We start from the raw sequence: 21,013 nt of genomic DNA, 5'->3' as shown, positions 1-21,013 counted from the left end.
TATAACTTACCCTTGAAAGCCTGTGCATTATTTTCTATTGTGAATCTTTGTAGTATCTGGAGAAATCGAGGTCGAAGCAAGTCAGAAGCAGGAAGCATGTTTTCATTTTTCTTCAGGAATGATTTCAAAGCCAGCAAAGCCTTGAAAGCCAATTCAATCTCTTCAGTATGAACTATATCCTTATAGAAAAGACAATTTTTGTGTTGGAGTAACATGAAAAACTGTGTCTTAATCATTACAGGCAGTAAGGGTTTCCTTCCGCACAACTGTCTGTAAGCCGATTTGTTCACACTGTTCAGCACAGACATTGTGGGCCAAAAGACCTGCTCCTGTGCTGTGCTGTTCTATGTTTTCCATAAGTTGGAAACATCCATTTTCTTTAGGAACCCACATCATGTTGCTCTACATAAACTTGCTATAATTCCTTCATTTCATCTGATAACCATTCTAACACTACCACAATTAAACAAATAGAATATATACAGTATTCAGCCATTATGAATACCATGAAACATTTTATTATTGTTACTAGCTTAAAAATCTTTCAAAAATCTATGGGAGAATCTGTGTAAAGTCAGATTTCAGTAAATCAGGTTATACAACATAGAAAAGTACAGCACAGGAACAGGAAGTTCAATCAAGACAAGACCTTCACAGTAAATGGCAGGGTTGTGGGGAGTGTTGCTGAGCAGAGGGATCTAGGAGTTAAGTACATAGTTCCTAGAAAATGGCGCCACAGGTAGGTGGGGTGGTCAAGAAGGTTTTCGGCACATTGGCCTTTATCAGTCAGGATATTGAGTGTAGTAGTTGGGATGTTATATAACATGTACAAGATATTGGCGAGGCCACATTTGGAGTATTGTCTTCAGTTTTGGTCACCCTGTTATAGGAAAAGTGTTGTTAAAGAGTACATAAAAGATTTATGAAGTTGCCAGGACTCAGAGGGCCTGAGCTATAGGGCGAGGTTGAGCAGGCTAGGACTTTATTCATTGGAGTACAGGGGGGGTGATCTTATAGAGATGTATAAGATCATGAGGGGGATAGGGTAAATGCACAGAATCTTTTACCTAGAGTAGGGGATTCAAGAACCAGAGGGCACAAGTTTAAGATGAGAGGGGAAAGATTTAACAGGAAACTGAGGGGCAATTTTTTCATCCAAAGTATGATAGGTATATGGAACAAGCTGCCAGAGGAGGTAGTTGAGGCAGGTACGATCACTACATTTGAAAGATATTTGGGCAGGTACATGGATAAGAAATGTTTAAAAGGAAATGGGCCAAATGCAGGTAGGTGGGACTGGTGTAGATGGGGCATCTTGGTCGGTGTGGGCAAGTTGGGCTGAAGGGCCTGTTTCCATGCCGTGTAACTCTGACTCTAATCCAACTTGAACTGCACTGCAAAATATTCAATATACATATCTCACCAAGGCTAGGAGGCAAACTACCATAAATCAGTTTTTGGGTTTTTTTCAACTTCAGTATATTAAAAATTAAGTATACTATTACATGCTTCAAAATTGATGAACGATGTATAAAAGTTTATGTAAATAAAATTATTTGCAGAAAGTCTAAGAATATATTATTTTTCATTGTTGATTCATTCTTTTAAAGTTTTATGAGAAATCTGTATTGCTATGTTTATAATTTAAACCCTGGAATTTATTATTGCCAACGTTCAGGGGAAATGTTGTGGCACAAACTGTTGCTATTCTGATGAAGTTACACAGTTAACATACATTGGAAAAATGCAGAGTGGATAGACCATTATGTCAGTCAGCATCCAAAGCCAGTTAGATATCTATCTGTTCAACATTTTTCCAAAGATAAAGGACGATTTACTTCCACTTTGTTTATGTTCCACTATCTCCTCCCTGGGATAATGCTTCAACAATCCCAGGAATCTGCTGGCAGACAGATTGCAAGAGTTCATAACACATTGCAAGTCCTTTTCAACATTTGTATACAAAGCCACAAAGGTAACAACTTAACTGAGTTGCATCAGTTCCTCCAGAGAGCTGACTTAGTGTGGCTTTTGTTTGTGCTTCACGGAAGAAGACATCAGGTGCTGCATAATTCATCCATAAATGAGCTCAAGAGCTATCCAACATTTCCATGCTGGAAAGGATAAGCTTCAAACTGTGCAAGCTTTGTTAAAGTTAGTGTAGAAACAAAGAACTGCACATGTGGTTTACAAAAAAAAACTCCAGTCTGATGAAATCTTGAAGACAACTTGTGTAGGAACTGCAGATGCTGCTTTACACCGAAGATAGACACAAAGTGCTGGAGCAATTCACCGGAACAGGCAGCATCTCTGGTTAGAAGGAATGGGTGACGTTTCAGGTCGAGACCATTCTTCAGAGATGCTGCTTATCCCGCAGAGTTACTCCAGCATTTTGTGTCCATCCCTCTACAACTTTCCTATCCAAGTACTTTCCAAAACCTTTTCAATGTTGTAAATATTCACCACCCTGTGTAAAAAAACAAAATGCATCCCATAGATCTTCAATTAGTCTTCAGATTGTGGAAAGGAAAACTAGAAACTGAAAATGCCATTATTTTTTAATTATTTTTACAACCAATGCTGATAAGGAGTCAACAACGACCATTTCAATGATGATGTCACTGCCTCATATATTGGGTAATGGAATCTAGCCTGCTCCCTATGAGTTACCTGCTGCTGTATATAATTTATACTCCACCTTGTCTTGCAAGTGAGAGGGAAGTGTGTCAGAATACAGATATAAGGTCTGGAATGGCGTTGTGGAGGTGTACTACAGCATCTAATTCTTGATTGGGATAATTGGATAGTGAGTATAGTGCACAATGCAGTACCTGAGATTTAGTGTGCAGTTGGTGAAATTTGGCATCTGAAGATGCATTTGCTGATCCTAACAACTTTTACGTTCTGTATACAGGTCTTCAGGATGACTCCTAGTATTATGAGCCACATGTATCTCCTTCAGGAGGAATATTTTATATTTGCAAATACTAGATAACTTACCTATTTTTCACCAGGACCTTAAATGCAGCATTGGAAAACTATGCAACTTGTTTTCCCGCTTTCTGTACCCTTTTTAATGTCTCCCAGGAAAGAAGAAACTAGAGATCAATAATGGCAGTAATCATTTGGGTAAGTAAATTAGTAGGTAGGGAAATGTAGCAAATGGAGGTCTATTGTAGGATAGCTGAGATATTGAAAGGTCAAAGTGAATTGGGAAAGAGATATAGGATTTCTTCCACTGACATTTAAAATCTATGCAATTTCCAGTCTGATTCTGAAATTATAAAAAATAGGAGTAAGCCTAATTATAATTCAGTCCAGATAAGTTGATGCTAAAAACTGGGACACCAATAAAAAGCAAAATCATCTTCAGCAATTGTTGCTGATTAGAGCAAACAAATTTCTTATAACAAGCAATAATGATTGTTACTTACTAGCAGAATCAGGAGGACATTTGGATTTCCTTGGATAATATTCATCAAGCAACTTATATCACCCTGACAGTTAGGAAGCATGTTTTCAACCTCACTATGGTTGATATCAAAATGTGTAAACCAACATTTCAAGATGCAGTGACCAAATCTGTCTGTCAACTCTGGATAGTGGAAGAAAAACTTCAGAACTAGAGGGTGGCTCGTATACACAGAAGAAACAGTGGCAATACTCTCCAAGAGCTTACAAATGGAGTTCAGAGATATCTGCAGAAAAAGAGAAAACAAACAGAATTATAATATTCATAGTAAGAACCTTCATAATCTGTATCCATTTCTCTGGCCTTTTCTTAAATATAAACTGCATCCAATTCTTAGGTTTCCTATTTTATTTGGTAATTTTGGTCTTCTTTGAACCTAATTCAATCGTTAACTTCTTTGGTTATTGACGGTTAGATTGTTTTTTATCACCACAAAAAGATGCTCAAGTAATTCTCCATCCTTACCACATCCTATATCCTAAAAATCCCTCATGGTTGGCTCTGGCATCTTCATTTGACTACTGCTAAACATTCTTTACTGAAACCTGTTCTTCTATTCTCTAAGTTTCAGCAGTTCTCAATTCTAACTTCACCAGTGAAACTAGTAAAGAATATGAGGATGAGGATCTTCTTCCAACAAACCACCCCATTCTTAAATTTAACTGCAAACATTGACATTCTGTCTAAATCTAATGTTCTAAAATCATTCCTTTAAAGTTTGGTATCTATAGCTCCTTTTACTTGCTTGAACCTCCTTAAATTCCAGATCTTTAGATCTTTTGAATACCTTTCCTAACATCTCAGCTTTGGGACAATGTTTTTTTCTCAAATGCTTTTGTGAAGTGAAATTAGATGTCCTTTTTACATTGTAAAAACATTTGTTCTTGTATTCTGAGCATGTTTACATATACAAGAGAGAAGTCTCTGCCACACACAAAAATTGTTATACTCCAGAAATTTAGGACTTTAGTCTAGCTGCACCAGATGCAAATTATTGATCATGGATTTTTAAAACTGTTCTGATACAAGAAAAAGTGCTATAATAATTAAATAACCAGAAGTACTAATTTTACTCAGTGTACAATAAAAAACATCTATGTTTACCAAATTTAGTTTACTGCACTTTTCTTGGCATATAGACAATAGATAGATTGCGGCTTTAAGCACAAAGGGCGGAGGTGCATGTCCTCGATCGAAGGATGTGTGTAAAAAGCTACTGATAGCTTTGAATAAATGACCTTCTGAAAAAAACCTAAGGAAACAAAAATAGAGTGAAGTACTCCAAAATATTCATATGTATGCTCTTCAAATGTACATAACCTGATAACGAGCTGATGGAAAGCTATCACTATAATCTAATTCTAGTATTGAACCATTTATTTTAAACCAAAACCTTTAATAAAAAAGCAAGATTTTTTTTACCATAGCATTAAACATTTATATACTAATATTTACACAGCATAATTTCATGATCTAGGTGTTAAAAGGCAAATAAAAGGTTTCGACATTAATGTATTAGCGGTTAGATCACTGAGAAGTAAACAATAGTCCATGCCTATAATTCCAAAACTCCTTTGAAGTGAAGCTTTTGAAGCAGGATGGGGAAAAGATGAATTTCTATAGAATGTGGAAATGTCAAAAAGCAGTTTAGTCGAATTACTCCTGAACAATTCCTATTTTTTCATATGCAAGTACATAGGTTATCTATTTTTATATGTGTCTCAACTATGTTAGCACACCTTCAATTCAATGCGGTACTTTTGATATTAATTTTATGTCAACCTTCATCACCTTAACAGCTGTACTAAATCCAAACATTAATATTTCAGAATAGAAATTCAATATGGCACCATAGTGCAGCTAATAGAGCTGCTGCCTCACAGCTTCAGCAATACAAATTCAATTCTGACTGCTAGTTTGGAGTCTGCAATTCTCCGATACTGTGCATTTCCTCTGGGCGCTCCAGTTTCCTTATACATTTTAAAGACATGCACTTTGGTAGGTTAACTGACTACTGTCAATTGTTTTGGGTATGTAGGTATAATTCTGGTGGGATTTGGGGAGTCTGATTCAGTTTCAGTCACTTGCCAGCGTAAAATCAGAGTTTGTTGTAGGGACTGAAGGTAATGACTTTGGTCATCCTGACATTTAGTTAAAGTAAAATTCTGTTTGTCCATAAATATATACAATACAGGAATACAGAGCTTTATTTGTCATTCGGTACCGAGGTACCGAACGAAATTACATTGCAGTCACACACAAAAAAAAAAAAGAACACAAGACACATGACCCCAACACAAACATCCATCACAGTGACTCCAAACACCCCCTCACTGTGATGGAGGCAACAAAACTTCCAATCTCTTGTATTCAGGGGTACACTCCCACGTTGTTGCAGTAAAAGACATGTTAATCAATATTGCTAAGCCACATATAAAAGACACATATGATCTCATCATTGTATTGAAACTGTTGGACTGCAACCATATGAGGATGTCTTTTATAAGCCACCATATGAGGATGTTGCCAGGACTCGAGGGCCTGAGCTATTGGGAGAGGTTGAGTAAGCTAGGACTTTATTCCTTGGAGCACAGGAGGATGAGGGGTGACCTTATAGAGGTGTCTAAGATCATGAGAGGAATAAATGGGGTAAATGCACAGTCTTTTACCCAAAGTATGTGAATCAAGAAGTAAAGCACATAGGTTTAAGATGAGAGGGGGAAACCTGAGGGGCAACTTTTTTTTTTACACAAAGGGCGATTGGTAAATTTAATGAGCTGCCAGAGGAGGTAGTTGAGGCAGGTGCGATCACATTTAAAAACATTTGGATAGGTATGTGGATAGGATAGGTTTAGAGAGATATGGGGCAAATGCAGGGAAGGGGAAACTAGTGTCAGTGGGGCATGTTGGTCAGTGTAGGCAAGTTGGGCCAAAGGGCCTGTTTCCACGCTATACGAGTCTGACACCATCTCATCTACATCCTCTCTTGTCAGCCTAAAAATTCTATACCCTGGAATATTCATTGAGTTATTAACCACGTCTGCAATGTCAACAATATATCTTCATACGTTTAGTGCGTTGCCAGTCTTTGGAACTCTCTTTCTCAAAGGGCACTGGGAGCCGAGTATTTGATGCAGAGGTAGATAGTTTTATGAGAAGCAAAAGGGTGACAGGTCGTTGGTAGGCAGCAATCAGAGTAGTCAAGATGCCAAATGACATACTTCTCTCCTAGATAGTATGTTCATATGACAGCTAATGAACAGGTGAAATACTATTCATACCTATATGAAGCTTGATATATTAGGCTATTTCCAAATTGATAACATGGTATAATTTCCAATTTTCCTTTGGTTAGAATCAAACATTGTTGCTGAAGAGAAAAGTGCTAAAAACAGGAGTTGCAGGCAGTTTTCAATAATGCCTGTTTCCATACACGATTTCGATTGGGAACTAATGATCTACTTCAAAGCTACTTTGGAAATTGAAAAGCAGAAAAAAGCTACCTTGCAAAAAAAAAAGCTAGGGAATGAAAATTATGTTTATGCAACCTTCCCACAGTAATCAGACAGCATTGCCTCTTAAGAACACAGTCTATCCGTTTCACTGCAGGTGACCGGTGAAATATACAAGCAACCACTTCTATTGATTTGTGCAATGATGCTCCATTAGCCAATGTAACATAGAGTCTTTAGTATTTTTAGCTTGCAGCCACAAAACTAAACATAACATTTTTAAAAAGATCTTTATTTTTGAAAATCCTGCTGGGAAAAAAAGTTTGTTATTGCGAGTCTTAAAGTTCTCCAACCTCTAAACCACTTTGCCTCTTGACATAGCTGTTTTTTTAAATGTGATTTTCCAAAACCCGAGGTTTCTTAGGAATGTAACAATTGCATTAAAGCAGAATTAATGTGATGTACTTCCATCAATGGTTTGTATGATGCAAATATGCAGATTGTTTTATCAACAACTAAACAAGGTGTCTAAATAAGCTGTTACCTGTTGTCGTACATATGGGCCAAGTACAATAACAATAGCAGACAATGTTGGTGGTTCTGGAGATCTTCGTCTATTCCAATTGTGTCGAAACTTTCAGAAAGTACAGATATAATGTCTAAAAATGTATAGTTTAGATGTGGAATACACTTCGCAAAGAGTGCGGAAACTTCTTCCAGATCTAGGACCAGAGCAAATTGTTCATAGATAATTACAGTGACATCTCTCATTGTTTTAATCTTAATCTTATGCTATATAACTGTATAACACTGAATCGTGCAAATAATTATGCAGTGGATTAAGCAAGTCAACAAGCAGGAGCAAAAGTTTGGCAGCTATGTTTGCATTAAAGCATTTGAATAAAGGAACAAAATTACTTGCTCAGAGCTGCACCTTTTGATAGCTTTCCATGTGTGGATATTGGACATGGAAAGTGAGGAACTTGGCAATTATGTCTTCTTTTGTTCATGATTGTGTCAATATGCAATAAGCTAAAATATGAATAATGCTAATGGTTGAGGCATTCATGGGTTGTTATCCATGGAGCCATAGTGGAGTGTGAAGTAGTGACTTTGCGAGATAAGGAGAGAAAATTGGAAGCAAAGTACAAAAGTAAATAAACAAGACAAATTACATAAATATAAATGCATCAATCTCTATTTCTTTTACATACTCCCAAGTTTATGTAAAATGTATTATAACAAATTTAACAAAGTGGATATTTTAAAAAAATGGCAACACAGTAGTGCAACAAGAAGAGCTGCTGTCATGGAGAGAACATGCAAAGTCCATACAGACAGCATCCAAGGACAGGATTGAACCCAGGACCCTGGAACTATGAGGATGAAGTACAAAAAGATCTTGGAATCAGCAGGAAATCTTTTCTTGAGGGTTTTATTTAAGACTGGGACCTTTGGCAATTGAAAAATATGAATATGAATTAAATTTGTTATAATACATTTTACATAAACTTGGGAGTATGTAAAGGAAATAAATAGAGATTGATGCATTTATATTTATGTAATTTGTCTTGTTTATTTACTTTTGTTCTTTGCTTCCAATTTTCTCTCCTTCTCTCCTTATCTCGCGAAGTCACTACTTTCATTACTGGTTTAGGGATTACCAATAAATCCCTGGAAACAGGCAAAAGAGAAAAATGAAGCTGGGTAAATATCTGAAAAGAAAGAACTTGCTGGGCCATTAGGAGAGGGCAGGAGACTGGGGCCACCTGGAATGTTGTACTCCACAAGCTAAAGGCCTTCTATGCTGAAACTATTGTCATTCTGTGAAATGGCACATAATGGTGAAGATCTTGGTTACCCACTTTATAGATGTTAACATTTCATTTTACAAGGTACTCAGCAATTGAAGTATATGTCTGGAGAATGGAAAAGGTGACTCAGGTCAGCCTATCTGGCTGAATTATACAGCCTATTGGTTGATTACCGAGCAGTTTTTATCATAAAAACTCCACAGGTTTCACGCAGCTTCATGGAAGTAGTTTGAGAAATTAGAACGAGAAAAAAATATTATCCATACCATGCTGATAATTCAAAACATCTTCCGCAGCTGAAAATAGATTTCGACACAAGGCACAAAGGAAGTCTGAGCAGGCCTGATTCAATTTTGGATTTCTAACAAAAGAAAACATTAAAAAATGATATATTTTAAAATTCTCATCTAGCATAAGCAGTAGAGCTGTGGAAATGAATTTTAAGTTACTGAGTAAAATAAAAAAGGTACATTCACTAACAAAATGATAGCAAAATTTAGCAGTAAAACATAAATATGTGAATATGTAGGTTGCATTACCTGCCTCCTGTACAGAATCTGTTTTTCAGTTCCATTGTAAACTTTATAAAAGATGATGAAGCTGTAAGTAGATAATTCAAATATTGAATTGAGTGGTGGCTTATAGGTAGTGTTTAAATTTAAATGAAGGGAACAATTATGGTAAGAATATTATAATTCATTTTAAAAGCAACACAAATGTAATAGTGTTAACGTACTGACAAACAACTTCATTGGAACTTAAAAATGGAAGAATGCCATACCGAGTTTAACAGAAAATAGGTTGGCTGTGTTGGGCAAAATAGTGTACTGCACACTGAGAATGGAGAAGAAAACCTCCATCACTGTGGCGTTAGGAGCCTTTTCATAATGTTTCTGTTAGAAGGAAATACAGAAGAGAAAATTTGACAATGAGATTATGAATATAACAGAACAAACCAATTACCAGTCAAGCTAAATGTTATTGTTGCAGGGTTCTTAAGGGCACCTTTGTTCACTGTTGTTTCATTCCCAAATTTATTGTTGAATAAAATGTGAGGTAGACCTGGAGAGTTTACACTGTTAAAGAGCGACAAACAGCTGAAAATCTGATATAGTAAAGAATAATGCTCAAAATACTCAGTAGGGGATCAATATTTGCAGACAGTTAATGTTTCAGGTCAATTACTGTTAACTTGAACTCTGAGAAGGCAAGATGAGGAGTCTCAAATTACTTTCTCAGAATGCATATCTTCAGCTAACCTCCTTTCATCGTCCCTCTCCAGCAAGTTGTGTTTTGGTAAGTACAACAATGTTTTATTTTGCTACTTCCTGTACCACATTGGCATTTCGTTTTCCAGGCAACTGTTCTTCAGGTTATCAACGTGCATGCTCACATACCAGGCCTTCCCATGTTTTGATCATAATGATCATTGTGATAGTGATCCTACTGCATACAGTTTTCCAGCTCGGAGAGATCAACAGCATCTTGGTTTATTGACCCATTCCCTCCATTCATGTTGTACTGAGGGTATCTTGAAGAGGGCTGCTCAAATACATGCATGTTTTGACCTAGGTATCCTATAGCTATAATATATCCGCCACTATGTGTGCAAGGTTTGACTTAAGGTCTCCAGATATCACAGCACTGCCTCGATTGTCCATCTTCCATCACTGCAGGACTTTTACATCAGACTGAAATCTGTATGTCTTTTCTTTAGCGTGGATAGTCGCTATCTGTGTTCACATGCAATCTGTGTTCACACGATTTTGGTGGTTGGTGCCCAGATTTGTATGGCACTGAGGCCTCTTCCTCATTGCAGCCTTTCTCCATCTTTGTAACTGTTGGGCCCACAGCTCTTCTCTACATCTCTTCAGCTAATACCTTTTTCGTTTTTTTTTGCCTGGAACCTCTTCCTCAAAATGACCTCCATGATTGGCCTTATTGGGAGCCTAAACGCCTAACGTCATCAGTCTTGGAACATGCACTCCTCTCCACAATGACAGGTGACAATCCTATTTTTTGTGTGAAGAAATCAAATCTCTGAGTGCCAGCATCTAATCAGACTCATAACATTTGAATAACATTCAGTTTTAGAAATTTTTCTAAGTCAAAAAACTTACATTTTCCCCATTACACATCATCTGTTATCTATTTGCCCCAGCCTATGTAAATCCCTTTGCAGACTCTTATGTTCGCCACAGAACTGATTTATATGACACCCCACTGATTATAATTGGTCAAATGTAAAATTATCCATTTATCGTTACCCTTTTCCATTTGCAGTCCCTTAACTAACTATGCTAATATATCATCTTCAATATTTTAATCTTTTATCTCACATTTTCCCATATATCCTTAAGGCACAGAGGATATGCTCCAGATATGTGCCATGTAGATGATGGAATGACTTTGGGATATGGTAAGTGAGTCACTTGCCACATGATACCTCACCTTTGGCATGCTCTTGCAGAAGCAACACGAGTGCTTCTGCAGCTACCTCAGGATCTGGGAATTTCTTAGCTACAAATTCCATTACTTTGTCTAGTTCTTATCTTTGGTAATATTAATTGTTTAAGACCCTCATTCTCTTTTCCCCTTGGCTAATTATTAATTTTGGAATTTTTTGGCGTCTTCTATTGCAAAGATGGGTACAAAATAATTCTCTGATGGTCTTTGATTTTTTAATTCGCTATCATTAATTACCTTGTTAAGGTTTATAATGGTTAACATTTAGTTCTGCTATTTTCTTTAAATCACATGGAAGAACATACTATCTTTTATTTATATTTCTTGCTAGTTTACTCTCATATTGTACTTTTTTCCATTTATCAATTTTTAGACAATCTTTGCTGGTTTCTAAAATTCTCTCAATCTACTATGGTTCTTTAAAAAATTGTAAGCCTTTAAATCTAGCACTATTCTTTGGTTAATCATGAATGGATCATGTTTTCTGTGGAGTCCTTATCTTTCAACATAATGTATAAAATTATGAAATACATTTCTTAGTCTCCCTTAGTTTACCCACTCATGTCTTTTAACTAATTTCTTCGTCTACTTGGATACCCAGGTACTTGCTTTTACCTAGGTTTAAGACTATATTTTCAAACTAGTTGTCATTTGACTAAGGAGTGTGAATTTCATTTCCCAGAGAACTCCTTCCTACAATGGTTAATCTGTCCCTTTTCAATGGTTCCATCAAATTAATTGATGCACAATAATCTGCTCCTTGGTTGGGCCGACAATGTGTTTAGTCTCAAATGCATTTGATAATTTCTTTCCTCAAAATTACCTTTGTACATAGATTTAGTTAGTCTATACGAGTAGATTACAGCCACCAAGACATTTGCATTACTTTTCACACAAGCCAAATATTATTTCCTGAAAATAACAAAACACTACAGATATTGGAAATCTGAAATAAAAACTGAAAATGCTTCCAACATAGTTAGGGTTCAGGTCAGGGACCACTAAAACTGGGAAAGAAAAATAAAAAAGATTATTTTAATTTGCAGCAAAGGCGCAGAAGGAATGAGTAAAACAAAGGGAATATTTGTGATAGAGTGAAACCAAGCTATATGGATTAATAGGGTTGTAAAACATGATTATTCTTTGCCAGTGTTGCTAAAGCCGGGCGGTACTACATAACCAACAGTTTAGGCAATGCAAATGGAGAAACAAAAACAAATCCAAAAATCACAAATGGATGACTAACAAGTGAATCACTGTTTTGAAATACTGAAAGACAGGGTAAGAGAATATGTGTCAGGTGGTGGAATCATTGTTGGAAATAACGGAAATTGCAAAATTCTGCCATCACCAACTGCTCCGTCTTACTGACATTTTCTCATGAAATCACAAGAGATGCAACACGTGTCCTTTCACATCTTCCATTCCCGTCAATCAGGGACCCAAAAGTCCTTTGACTAGAAATTGAAAGTTATTAAACAGTTGAAGGGCATAAGAGGCATCTCGGATGTAAGTCGGATGGGACTGGACAAGACGGCATAGAATTGGAGATTAATTTTGTGGATTAGAGACAGGCATAAACATTGGGTCTGCCAGGGCAGTCTTGTTTGTGGATTTTGGGAAGGAAATAAAAGTGGGCAATGCAGGGCTGGGGAACTATAAAGTTGGCTGCGGAGGGGAGATTGCCCAAGGTGATGAGATCAGTAACAGGCTGGGAGATGATGGCCTGGTATTCCTCTGTGGGGTCATGGTTAAGGGGTAGGTATGAGGAGGTGTGTGAAAGCTGCTGCCTGGCCTCAGCATAGTAGAGGTTTTCATCTGTGGGGTCATGGTCAGACTGCAGGAGGGTCCTGACCCAAAATGTCACCTACTCATGACCTCCTGAGATGCTGCAGCACTTTGTGTTCAGTACAAGGGACATTTTGGAACAAACAAATACATTAAAAAATCTGCTTGATTACCAACCAATTTTCATCATTAGTATTGCTAGATATCAAGAAGGATTTAAGGTTAAATCCGTAATATCAAAAAAAGCATTCCTAAAAATGAATTACTCAATGCTATATTTTTAATCAATACAATTGAAAATCAATGTTTGTTTTGAGAAAATGAAAATACATGGTTCTTTGCTTTGAGTTGTAGTTTGGGAAATAAAACCAGGCACTTTCATTCACAATCTGAGCAGGCCATGTCTCTGAATGTTTGAATCATAGAAATTCCACAAAGTATTCATTTAAATGTGTGAATAAGAAGCCACTCATTCTCACGACGCACACTTCTGCAGTTTTCTAATAAGAAAGCTCCTGCAGTGACATTAGGTGAGATGCACTGCTACTTTTGAACTTATTCTCTGATTTACATTGGGTGCTGTTAGATGCGTTGTGAACTGCATTTGCAAGTCAAGCATTGAAGGCAAAATTGACATGTTTATGGACCAGTACAGATCAGATACACATTTCTGCCTATCTGCACAGCGGTAGAGTTGCTGCCTTACAGCGAATGCAGCGTTGGAGACACAGTTTCGATTATGACTACGGGTGCTGTCTGTATGGAATTTGAACTGTATGGAATTTGAACCCGTGACCTGCATGGGTTTTCTCCGAGACTCCAAAGACCTGTAGGTTTGTAGGTTAATTGGCTTGGTAAATGTAAAAAAATGTCCTCAGTGGGTGCAGGATAGCATTAATGTGTGGGAATCGCTGGTCGGCGCAGACCCGGTGGGCCGAAGGGCCTGTTTCCACTCTGTATCTCTACACTAAAAATTCCAAAAATCTGTTCAAGCACACACATTCAGATCTCAAACTTTCTGAACACTGATGTTTTACAAATCAATGATAAAGATCTGCAGCCTTTAACATGCAGTGCAACAGCTAGATTCCCAACCCTGTAAAAATCAGTACCTGAACTTCCTATCCTCCAGATCATTCAAGTTAGCAACAACTGATCAGTGATATATTTCAGATTTTCATTTACTGCGGTGACATTAGGTGAGATGCACTGCCTCTTTTGAATAAGAACATGGATAAGAAAGGTTTAGAGCGATATGATCCAAATGTAGACCAATGAGACTGGGTTAGATGGGACACCTTAGTCTGCATGGACGAGGGGCCGAAAGGTCTGTTTCTGTATGATATAACCTCTCTTCACCTGGATTCTTCTACTGCTTGCCAGCTCTTGCCCAATCTCGTCCTCTCCTCTCTTTGTACTGGTATTATCCCTCTACTCTTTCAGTCCAGATGAAGGGTCTCAACTTGAAATGTCAATTTTGCCTTCTAAGATGCTGTCTGACCTAGAGTTCCTCCAGCAGTTTGTTTTTGGCTACTTTATATGTGTGTTTTCTGGTCATGACCCCTCTACCACTGGAAATATTTTCTCAGTATTTAGTTCATAAAATCATTCATAATTTTAAACAGTCTTTGCTCAAGAAGTCCAGCTTATTAAAAATAATTTATTTATTTATAACAAATAAAACGTTTATTTTTCTTACCATTACAATTGGGATACACAAAGTGTCGCAAATTTTCAGCAAAAACTCTGAGAAATTCTCCAGCACATTCTCACTTGCAATTCCAGGTGATGTGAAAGCATTCTCTTGCATTGTACGATCCTTTTGACAATCAATTGCTAACCTACAAAAGAATACTTTGAGCATGAAGATATTTTCAGAACTTCAGTGGCATTCTATTGTCACAACAAAGGAAATGACTACAGACTTGGAATCACAAATGGGAAGAAAAAAGTATAGTTACTTTTTGGCCGAGAAACTCCTTCATGCTGAATCATCCATAATAAACAATGGCAAGGAAGGCTTTTCAATCTATCCTAGCCTTTCAATTGAGAATTAACCTACCACTGTCCATTTTTACCAGTTATCTGCTTCCAAACTTTGTCTCCAGTTTCTTATTTAGAAGCAAAAGCATTTCATAATAATTTTAACAAATTCTTAAACTTTATTTTCTTAGTCTGAGTTTGTGTTTCTGGTGTCCGAATATCACATTACATTTGCTTATTTTCCATGCAGATGAAAGCCATTTGGTCCATCTGGTTCATGCTGGCTCCCAGAAGAGCACATCCAATCAATTCTCCGCAAATCTTCCCGCCCCAATTTCCTTCTTATCATGCAGCCCCGCTATTTATTCTCTATCATTGCCTATCAATTCCCCTTTTTATTTTTTTCCCACTTACATGGATTGAACTTCTTTGTTTTTGGTATATGTTGCAAATATCAGGGATTCATTCATTCATTTGACACCATGCTAGAATAACTATATAAAAACATTTACATAGTATGTCCCATCCTATCCATAAAACATAGTTCTTAATATGACTATTTTTGCCCTTGCTTTTATACCAAGATTTCCCATTTAAATGTCTAACATACTGTAAGTCGATCATCTGGTCGTTGCATCGCTCTTTATAATAACTGTCACCATCATTCATATGTAAAAATCAAGATTCATCAAATGCTCATCATAATGTCAGATAATTTCCCAACATAATATGGAAATCGTCTTGTTCATCACAACTGCATTATGATGATTTTTTACATAAAGTACCTGCAAGCATTAAGAAATGCCTCTAAATTGCTATACAGCAACTGCCCTTGTCTTGAAAAGTTTTTATTTTGTTCTTTTCTTATAGGCTGACTCTGAAATAAGGAAACAAGAGATGGTGATTAAATGTGAAACATGGGACTGCAATAACAATCGGCATTAAAGTAAAAAATAAATGAAGGGCTTGAGTAACTCAGTGGGTCGGGCAGCATCTCCAAAGGACATGAATAGGTGACATTTCAGGTCAGGACCCTTCTTCAGAACGAATGAAGTAGGGGGCGAAAAGCTGGAAAAGAGGTGGGAGTGGGACAAAGCCTGGCAAGTGATTGGTGAATTGAGGTGGGGGGGTGTGGATTGCAGATGGGTGCACAAAGGCTAGAGATGAAAAGGAGACGAATGGATGTAAGATAAGGAAAGAATGAATTGTGAAGCCAGAGGAAGGGATACAGATGGATGGGGACAGGGGGTGGTGATGGAAATAATGGCCAGGATAGAGGGTGAAATGGCTGTGCACTTGGGTGTGACACAAGGAAGAGGGGGTGGGGGGGAAATGGGGGGCTGAGGGTTGTTACCTAAAATAAATGTTTATACTGTTAGGTTGTAATCTACCCATTCATTACTTTGGCAATGGAGAAGTCCCATGATGAAACACATGGGAATGGGAAGGGGAGTTAAAATGGTTAGCAACCTGGCAGGCCTAGGCAAACTGAAGAAAATGTCATTTGCATCCCCTCTTAAGGAAAAACTTCTAGCTCAAAAAACTTGACTAATAGACGCAGAAAATACACATTACTGAATCTCAACTTTTCATATGTAAATAGATCTGGTCTTGAAGAGCAAAAATAGGAGAAGATTAAACATTTATAGCTCCTGTCAGCTTTTTCTATTGTGAAATGTTACATGAAGGCGCTCCAGTATGCCAATCGGAATGTGGCAAATTTACAAAGTCAGTTTCCATTATAAATGTAAACATACCACATAAATTATAAATATAAAAAGTAAAAAAAAGAATGTGTAACTAAAATTGACATCTGCACACCTTACACCAATTATCTCCTGTGCTCCAAAGCCATTACAACTGAAGAGTATTCTTGGACTTCACTTTCTACACTCATTACCTAACGAGACCTTTGACAATGAAATCTGCAAACTGCAGGCAGTCTGGTTTTACATTAATGTACTTATTTGTAGGTGTGCGTCTTTCCCATGTGATTATATATATGAATAATGTAGATTGAAAAATTGTTGCAGAACTGGCTGTATCTCCTACGGCATTTTTTTCATGCTTCCCTACAAGTGTGACTTATTCTAGAAATGGATATTTCAGATTGCGGCAATCTTTGGTAAACAATAAACCTTCCCATTAAGATTGCCCACTCTCCTCTCTCATGTTTATAAGTTGCATTTAACCTTTTGCCAAATTCATCAAGAAGGTCCCTGGCATAAAAAGGGATGCTGATTCTAGGCAATGGTTCAAAGTTTCTTTATTATCAAATGTACAGACGTACAGTGAAATTCTTTTTTTTTTACATACTGTTCAGTAAAGTTCAATCGAGAGTACGAAGTGTATAGAAATAGTCCACAGAGATAGCATACACCAGGTTTTTGCGCAATTTTCAAAGTCCTTCTGAAGCTTGGTCTTCTGAAGTGACCTTTGTTTTTGAAAATCCAGCAGAGAAAAATACAATTGTGATTGAGTCTGAATCTCCAGCCCCTAACCTCCTTTTCCCCATTTACGCCATTGTTTTTATTAAGTGATATTCGAGAGTCATTGAGTCTTACAGCGTTGAAACAGGCCCTTCGGCCCAACTTGCCCACACCAGCCAACATGTCCCATCTACACTCGTCGCACCTGCCTGGATTTGGCCCATATCCCTCTAAACCTGTCCCATCCACGTACCTGTCTAAATGTTTCTTAAACATTGTGATAGTTCCATACACCTACCACCCTTTGCATGAAAAAGTGACCCCTCAGGTTCCTATTAAATCTTCCCCCCCTCCACCTTAAACCCATGTCCTCTGGTTCTCAATTCCCCCACTCTGGGCAAGAGACTCTGTGCGTCTATCCGATCTATTCCTCCCTATAACACAAGGTTTCTTAGGGACGCATTATAGCAGAACTACACAGAACAATCACATTATAGCAGAACTACCTGTTGTATGCAATACATGTATGTAATATTAATTTAAAAAATCTCACATTACCTCTTTACTCCTAATAGTGTCAGGAAGATCTGCACAACGCATTAACATTGCTTCAATGAGCTTTTGCAATTCCTGGTATTGTACAGGTACTGCCAGATGTTCCTTCCTGAGTATTAAAAAAAAAAACATTAATAATACTATGGTGCATATTTGTTACTTATTCCACCCATGTCATTCGATATAGATTCACTATTTAATATTATAGTTAATTTAATACAATACTAAGCATCAAATGTGAATCTGATGCAACAAAATGGGCCAGTAAATTTTGTTCCCTTGGCTCACCTCTCACCTCCTTGTTTGATCATTCCAGCCAATTAAACTATGACGATATTTTTCCACTTACCTAAATTTTTGACATTCCCAATGTCAGATTGATTGGGAAAGTGGCAAATTGGATTAAAGATTAGGTTTAGATTTATTATTGTCACGTGTACTGAGGTAAAGTGAAAGGCTTTGTTTTACATCCTATCCTATCAAATCATATAATATACATAAATGCAATCAATGCCAAGCTCAGTACAATGATAGAGCAAAGTGATAGATACAGAATATAGTTCTCAGCATTGAAGTGCACTATTTCCAGAGATAAATGTCTGTAATGGGGTAGAGGTGAATAGAACACCACCCTGTCTTATGGAAGGACTGTACAGAAGCCTGATATAGAGGGGAAGAAGCTGCAGATTGCATGGAAAGAGGAAGAAATCAGCCAAAACCAGGTTCAAAAGGTTGCATTCACAATTCCTACCCTTATGACAAATTCCACTGATCTTCCTTTTCTTGAAACAAACCTCTCGCTATTAGATCATCACTAATAACAAACATGCTTCTACTCACCGAAGGAAGGCTGCCACAGCATTGGCTGCTTCTGTCACAACTTCAAGACTGGAACTGGTCAGTGCTTCTTGTAAAACAACAATAGCTTCATGCCAAATGGCAACATTCATAAACAACTTTATTCCTGATGGCTGTCTGTAAAATATACATTTATCATTTATTTTTATTTACACATTTAAAATAAATTGTTGTGAACACATTGAAGTACAAGATGTAAAATATAGCACAATGCATACAATTCTGCTCTAATGTCAATGCTCCTCTTGAAAGAGGAACTGTTAAGATGTACTTTCATCTTAAAGTATATTCATTTATGATTCCAGAGTCTGAAGACCACGCTTGAGACAACAAACTTAGAAAAGACCAGCTTGGTCTTCAGACTGAGCATATTACAGTAGATTGATGGGACATACCTAACAAGCTCATCAGGAGGGTTGGCTCTGTCCTGGGGGTGGAGTTGGATTCATCGGAGGTGGTCTTGGAGAGGAGGATGCTCCTCAAACTGCGGAGCATCTTGGACAATACAGCTTACCCCTTCCATGACACACTGGTCAACCTGAGGAGCACCTTCAGCAACAGACTGGTTCCACCAAGATGCAGCACAGAACGCCACAGGAGATTCTTGTTCCCCTGTGGCTATCAAACTGTCCAACTCCTTCCCCTTCTGTTGTGGGGTAGACCGACTCCCCTTCCACCCTCTTCCCCCAATCTTTACACATCCCCAGTCCTGGACTTTCCACTCGTCACTTTAATTTTGTGTTTCATTATCTTGTTGTGTTTTATGACTGTTGGCAGTCATATAGATCCCTCCTGGGATAAATAAAGTTCTATCGTCCTGTGGCGGATCGGGCCACTCCTTGGGTCAGCCCCCTCGTTACGTGACGGACAGGGAGAGGGGTTAAAAGCCAGACCAAGGGAAGGCGTAGCTATTCCCTAGGAGAACTACGCTGTGGGCAGGAGCTCACAGCCTAATAAAGAATCTCACAAAACACTGCCTGGCGTCTTGCCTTTCTCTGGCCTCCGCCAGGCCACTACATTGGTGACCTCGACGGACATCACACGTCGTGATGTCAAACAATAATGGACAACCCGGTCCTGCCGCCCTCGCGCAACCCGGTCCTGCCGCCCTCGGTCTTGCCGACCTCGAGGCCGTCGCCCTCAAACTCCCGACCCTGTGGACCGAAGAGCCTGAGGTCTGGTTCCAGCAGGCAGAGGCACAGTTTGCTGTGCGAGGGGTAACCGTCGACTTGACGAAGTACTTCTATGTCGTCGGCGCCCTGGACCAGGCGACAGCAAGGCGAGTAAAGCCTTATCTAAATGACCCCCCCGCGGATGACAAATATAAGGGCCTTAAGGAACTCCTTATCAGGAGGTTCGGCCTCAGCGACGCCGAGAGGGCAACTCGCGTTATGAGCCAGGGGGGGCTCGGGGACCGACGGCCGTCGGCCCTTCTGGAGGACATGCTCGCCTTTATGGGCAACCACCCGCCCTGTTTCTTATTTAAGCAGGCCTACCTGCGGCAGCTCCCGGTCGACCTCCGTTCTCAGCTCGCTGAGGATCCCTTCACCGACACGCAGCGGCTGGGAGAGCGCGCTGACCAAATCTGGATGTCCCGTCGGGAGGACCTGGAAGCCCAAGCCGTCTTTTCCGCGGCGTCGGAAGGCCAACAGCAAGCTGGGGCCGCCGTCGACCCCGTTTCAGGGCGACCCCCGCGGCGAAATCCGGCCGCCATCGGGCATCCCGGTGCCGGCACGTCCTTCTCGCACGGCCCGCCGACAATTCAGCCAGACGCCACCAGAGGTCGCTGGTGGTCGGCACAAGCAGCACCACCTCCAATACCGCTGGAGACCACCGGAGGTCGCTGGTGGACATCCCAGTCTGCACCACCACCGGACACCAGCAAAAGTGGCTGGTGCTATTATCACCGTCGTTGGGGACCAAACGCAAAGCAATGTCGCCTACCCTGTGCCTTTCCGGGAAACGCAAGGGCCGGCCGTCAGTGATCCCTTCGGCGGCCGGCCAGATCCATCGTGTGTTCGCCCGGGATCGCCGCACCGGGGGTCGGTTCCTCGGCACAGGCCACGGCACACACAGTCCATAAGCCGTTGGAAGGCCTGTGCGGCGTTCTTCAACCCGAACGGCATCCGTAGGAACTCGAATAGGCCGAACGGGGTGATGATGGCAGTCTTGGGGATGTCATCGGGGTGGACCGGG

At 39.1% G+C, this 21,013-nt stretch overlaps 1 protein-coding gene across 1 annotated transcript in view; it reads right to left on the bottom strand.

The window, feature by feature from the left end:
- Positions 1 to 21,013, bottom strand: part of mei1 (meiotic double-stranded break formation protein 1) — a 72,624-nt gene that overhangs the window by 25,435 nt on the left and 26,176 nt on the right. The window contains exons 13-23 of the mRNA XM_078430578.1: positions 18,800 to 18,934; positions 17,963 to 18,068; positions 15,761 to 15,852; positions 14,692 to 14,833; positions 9,520 to 9,631; positions 9,278 to 9,338; positions 9,005 to 9,099; positions 7,469 to 7,646; positions 4,577 to 4,724; positions 3,435 to 3,698; positions 11 to 179 (exon numbers count right to left, since the gene is read on the bottom strand). Of these exons, the coding sequence (XP_078286704.1) occupies positions 11 to 179; positions 3,435 to 3,698; positions 4,577 to 4,724; positions 7,469 to 7,646; positions 9,005 to 9,099; positions 9,278 to 9,338; positions 9,520 to 9,631; positions 14,692 to 14,833; positions 15,761 to 15,852; positions 17,963 to 18,068; positions 18,800 to 18,934 (1,502 nt within the window). The remainder of the gene's footprint in view (positions 1 to 10; positions 180 to 3,434; positions 3,699 to 4,576; positions 4,725 to 7,468; positions 7,647 to 9,004; positions 9,100 to 9,277; positions 9,339 to 9,519; positions 9,632 to 14,691; positions 14,834 to 15,760; positions 15,853 to 17,962; positions 18,069 to 18,799; positions 18,935 to 21,013) is intronic.

Source organism: Rhinoraja longicauda, chromosome 40 (genome assembly GCF_053455715.1).
Source record: "Rhinoraja longicauda isolate Sanriku21f chromosome 40, sRhiLon1.1, whole genome shotgun sequence".
Lineage (NCBI taxonomy): Eukaryota > Metazoa > Chordata > Chondrichthyes > Rajiformes > Arhynchobatidae > Rhinoraja > Rhinoraja longicauda.
Note: the sequence above shows the minus strand (reverse complement) of the source record. Positions and strands in the feature narration are given on the sequence as shown.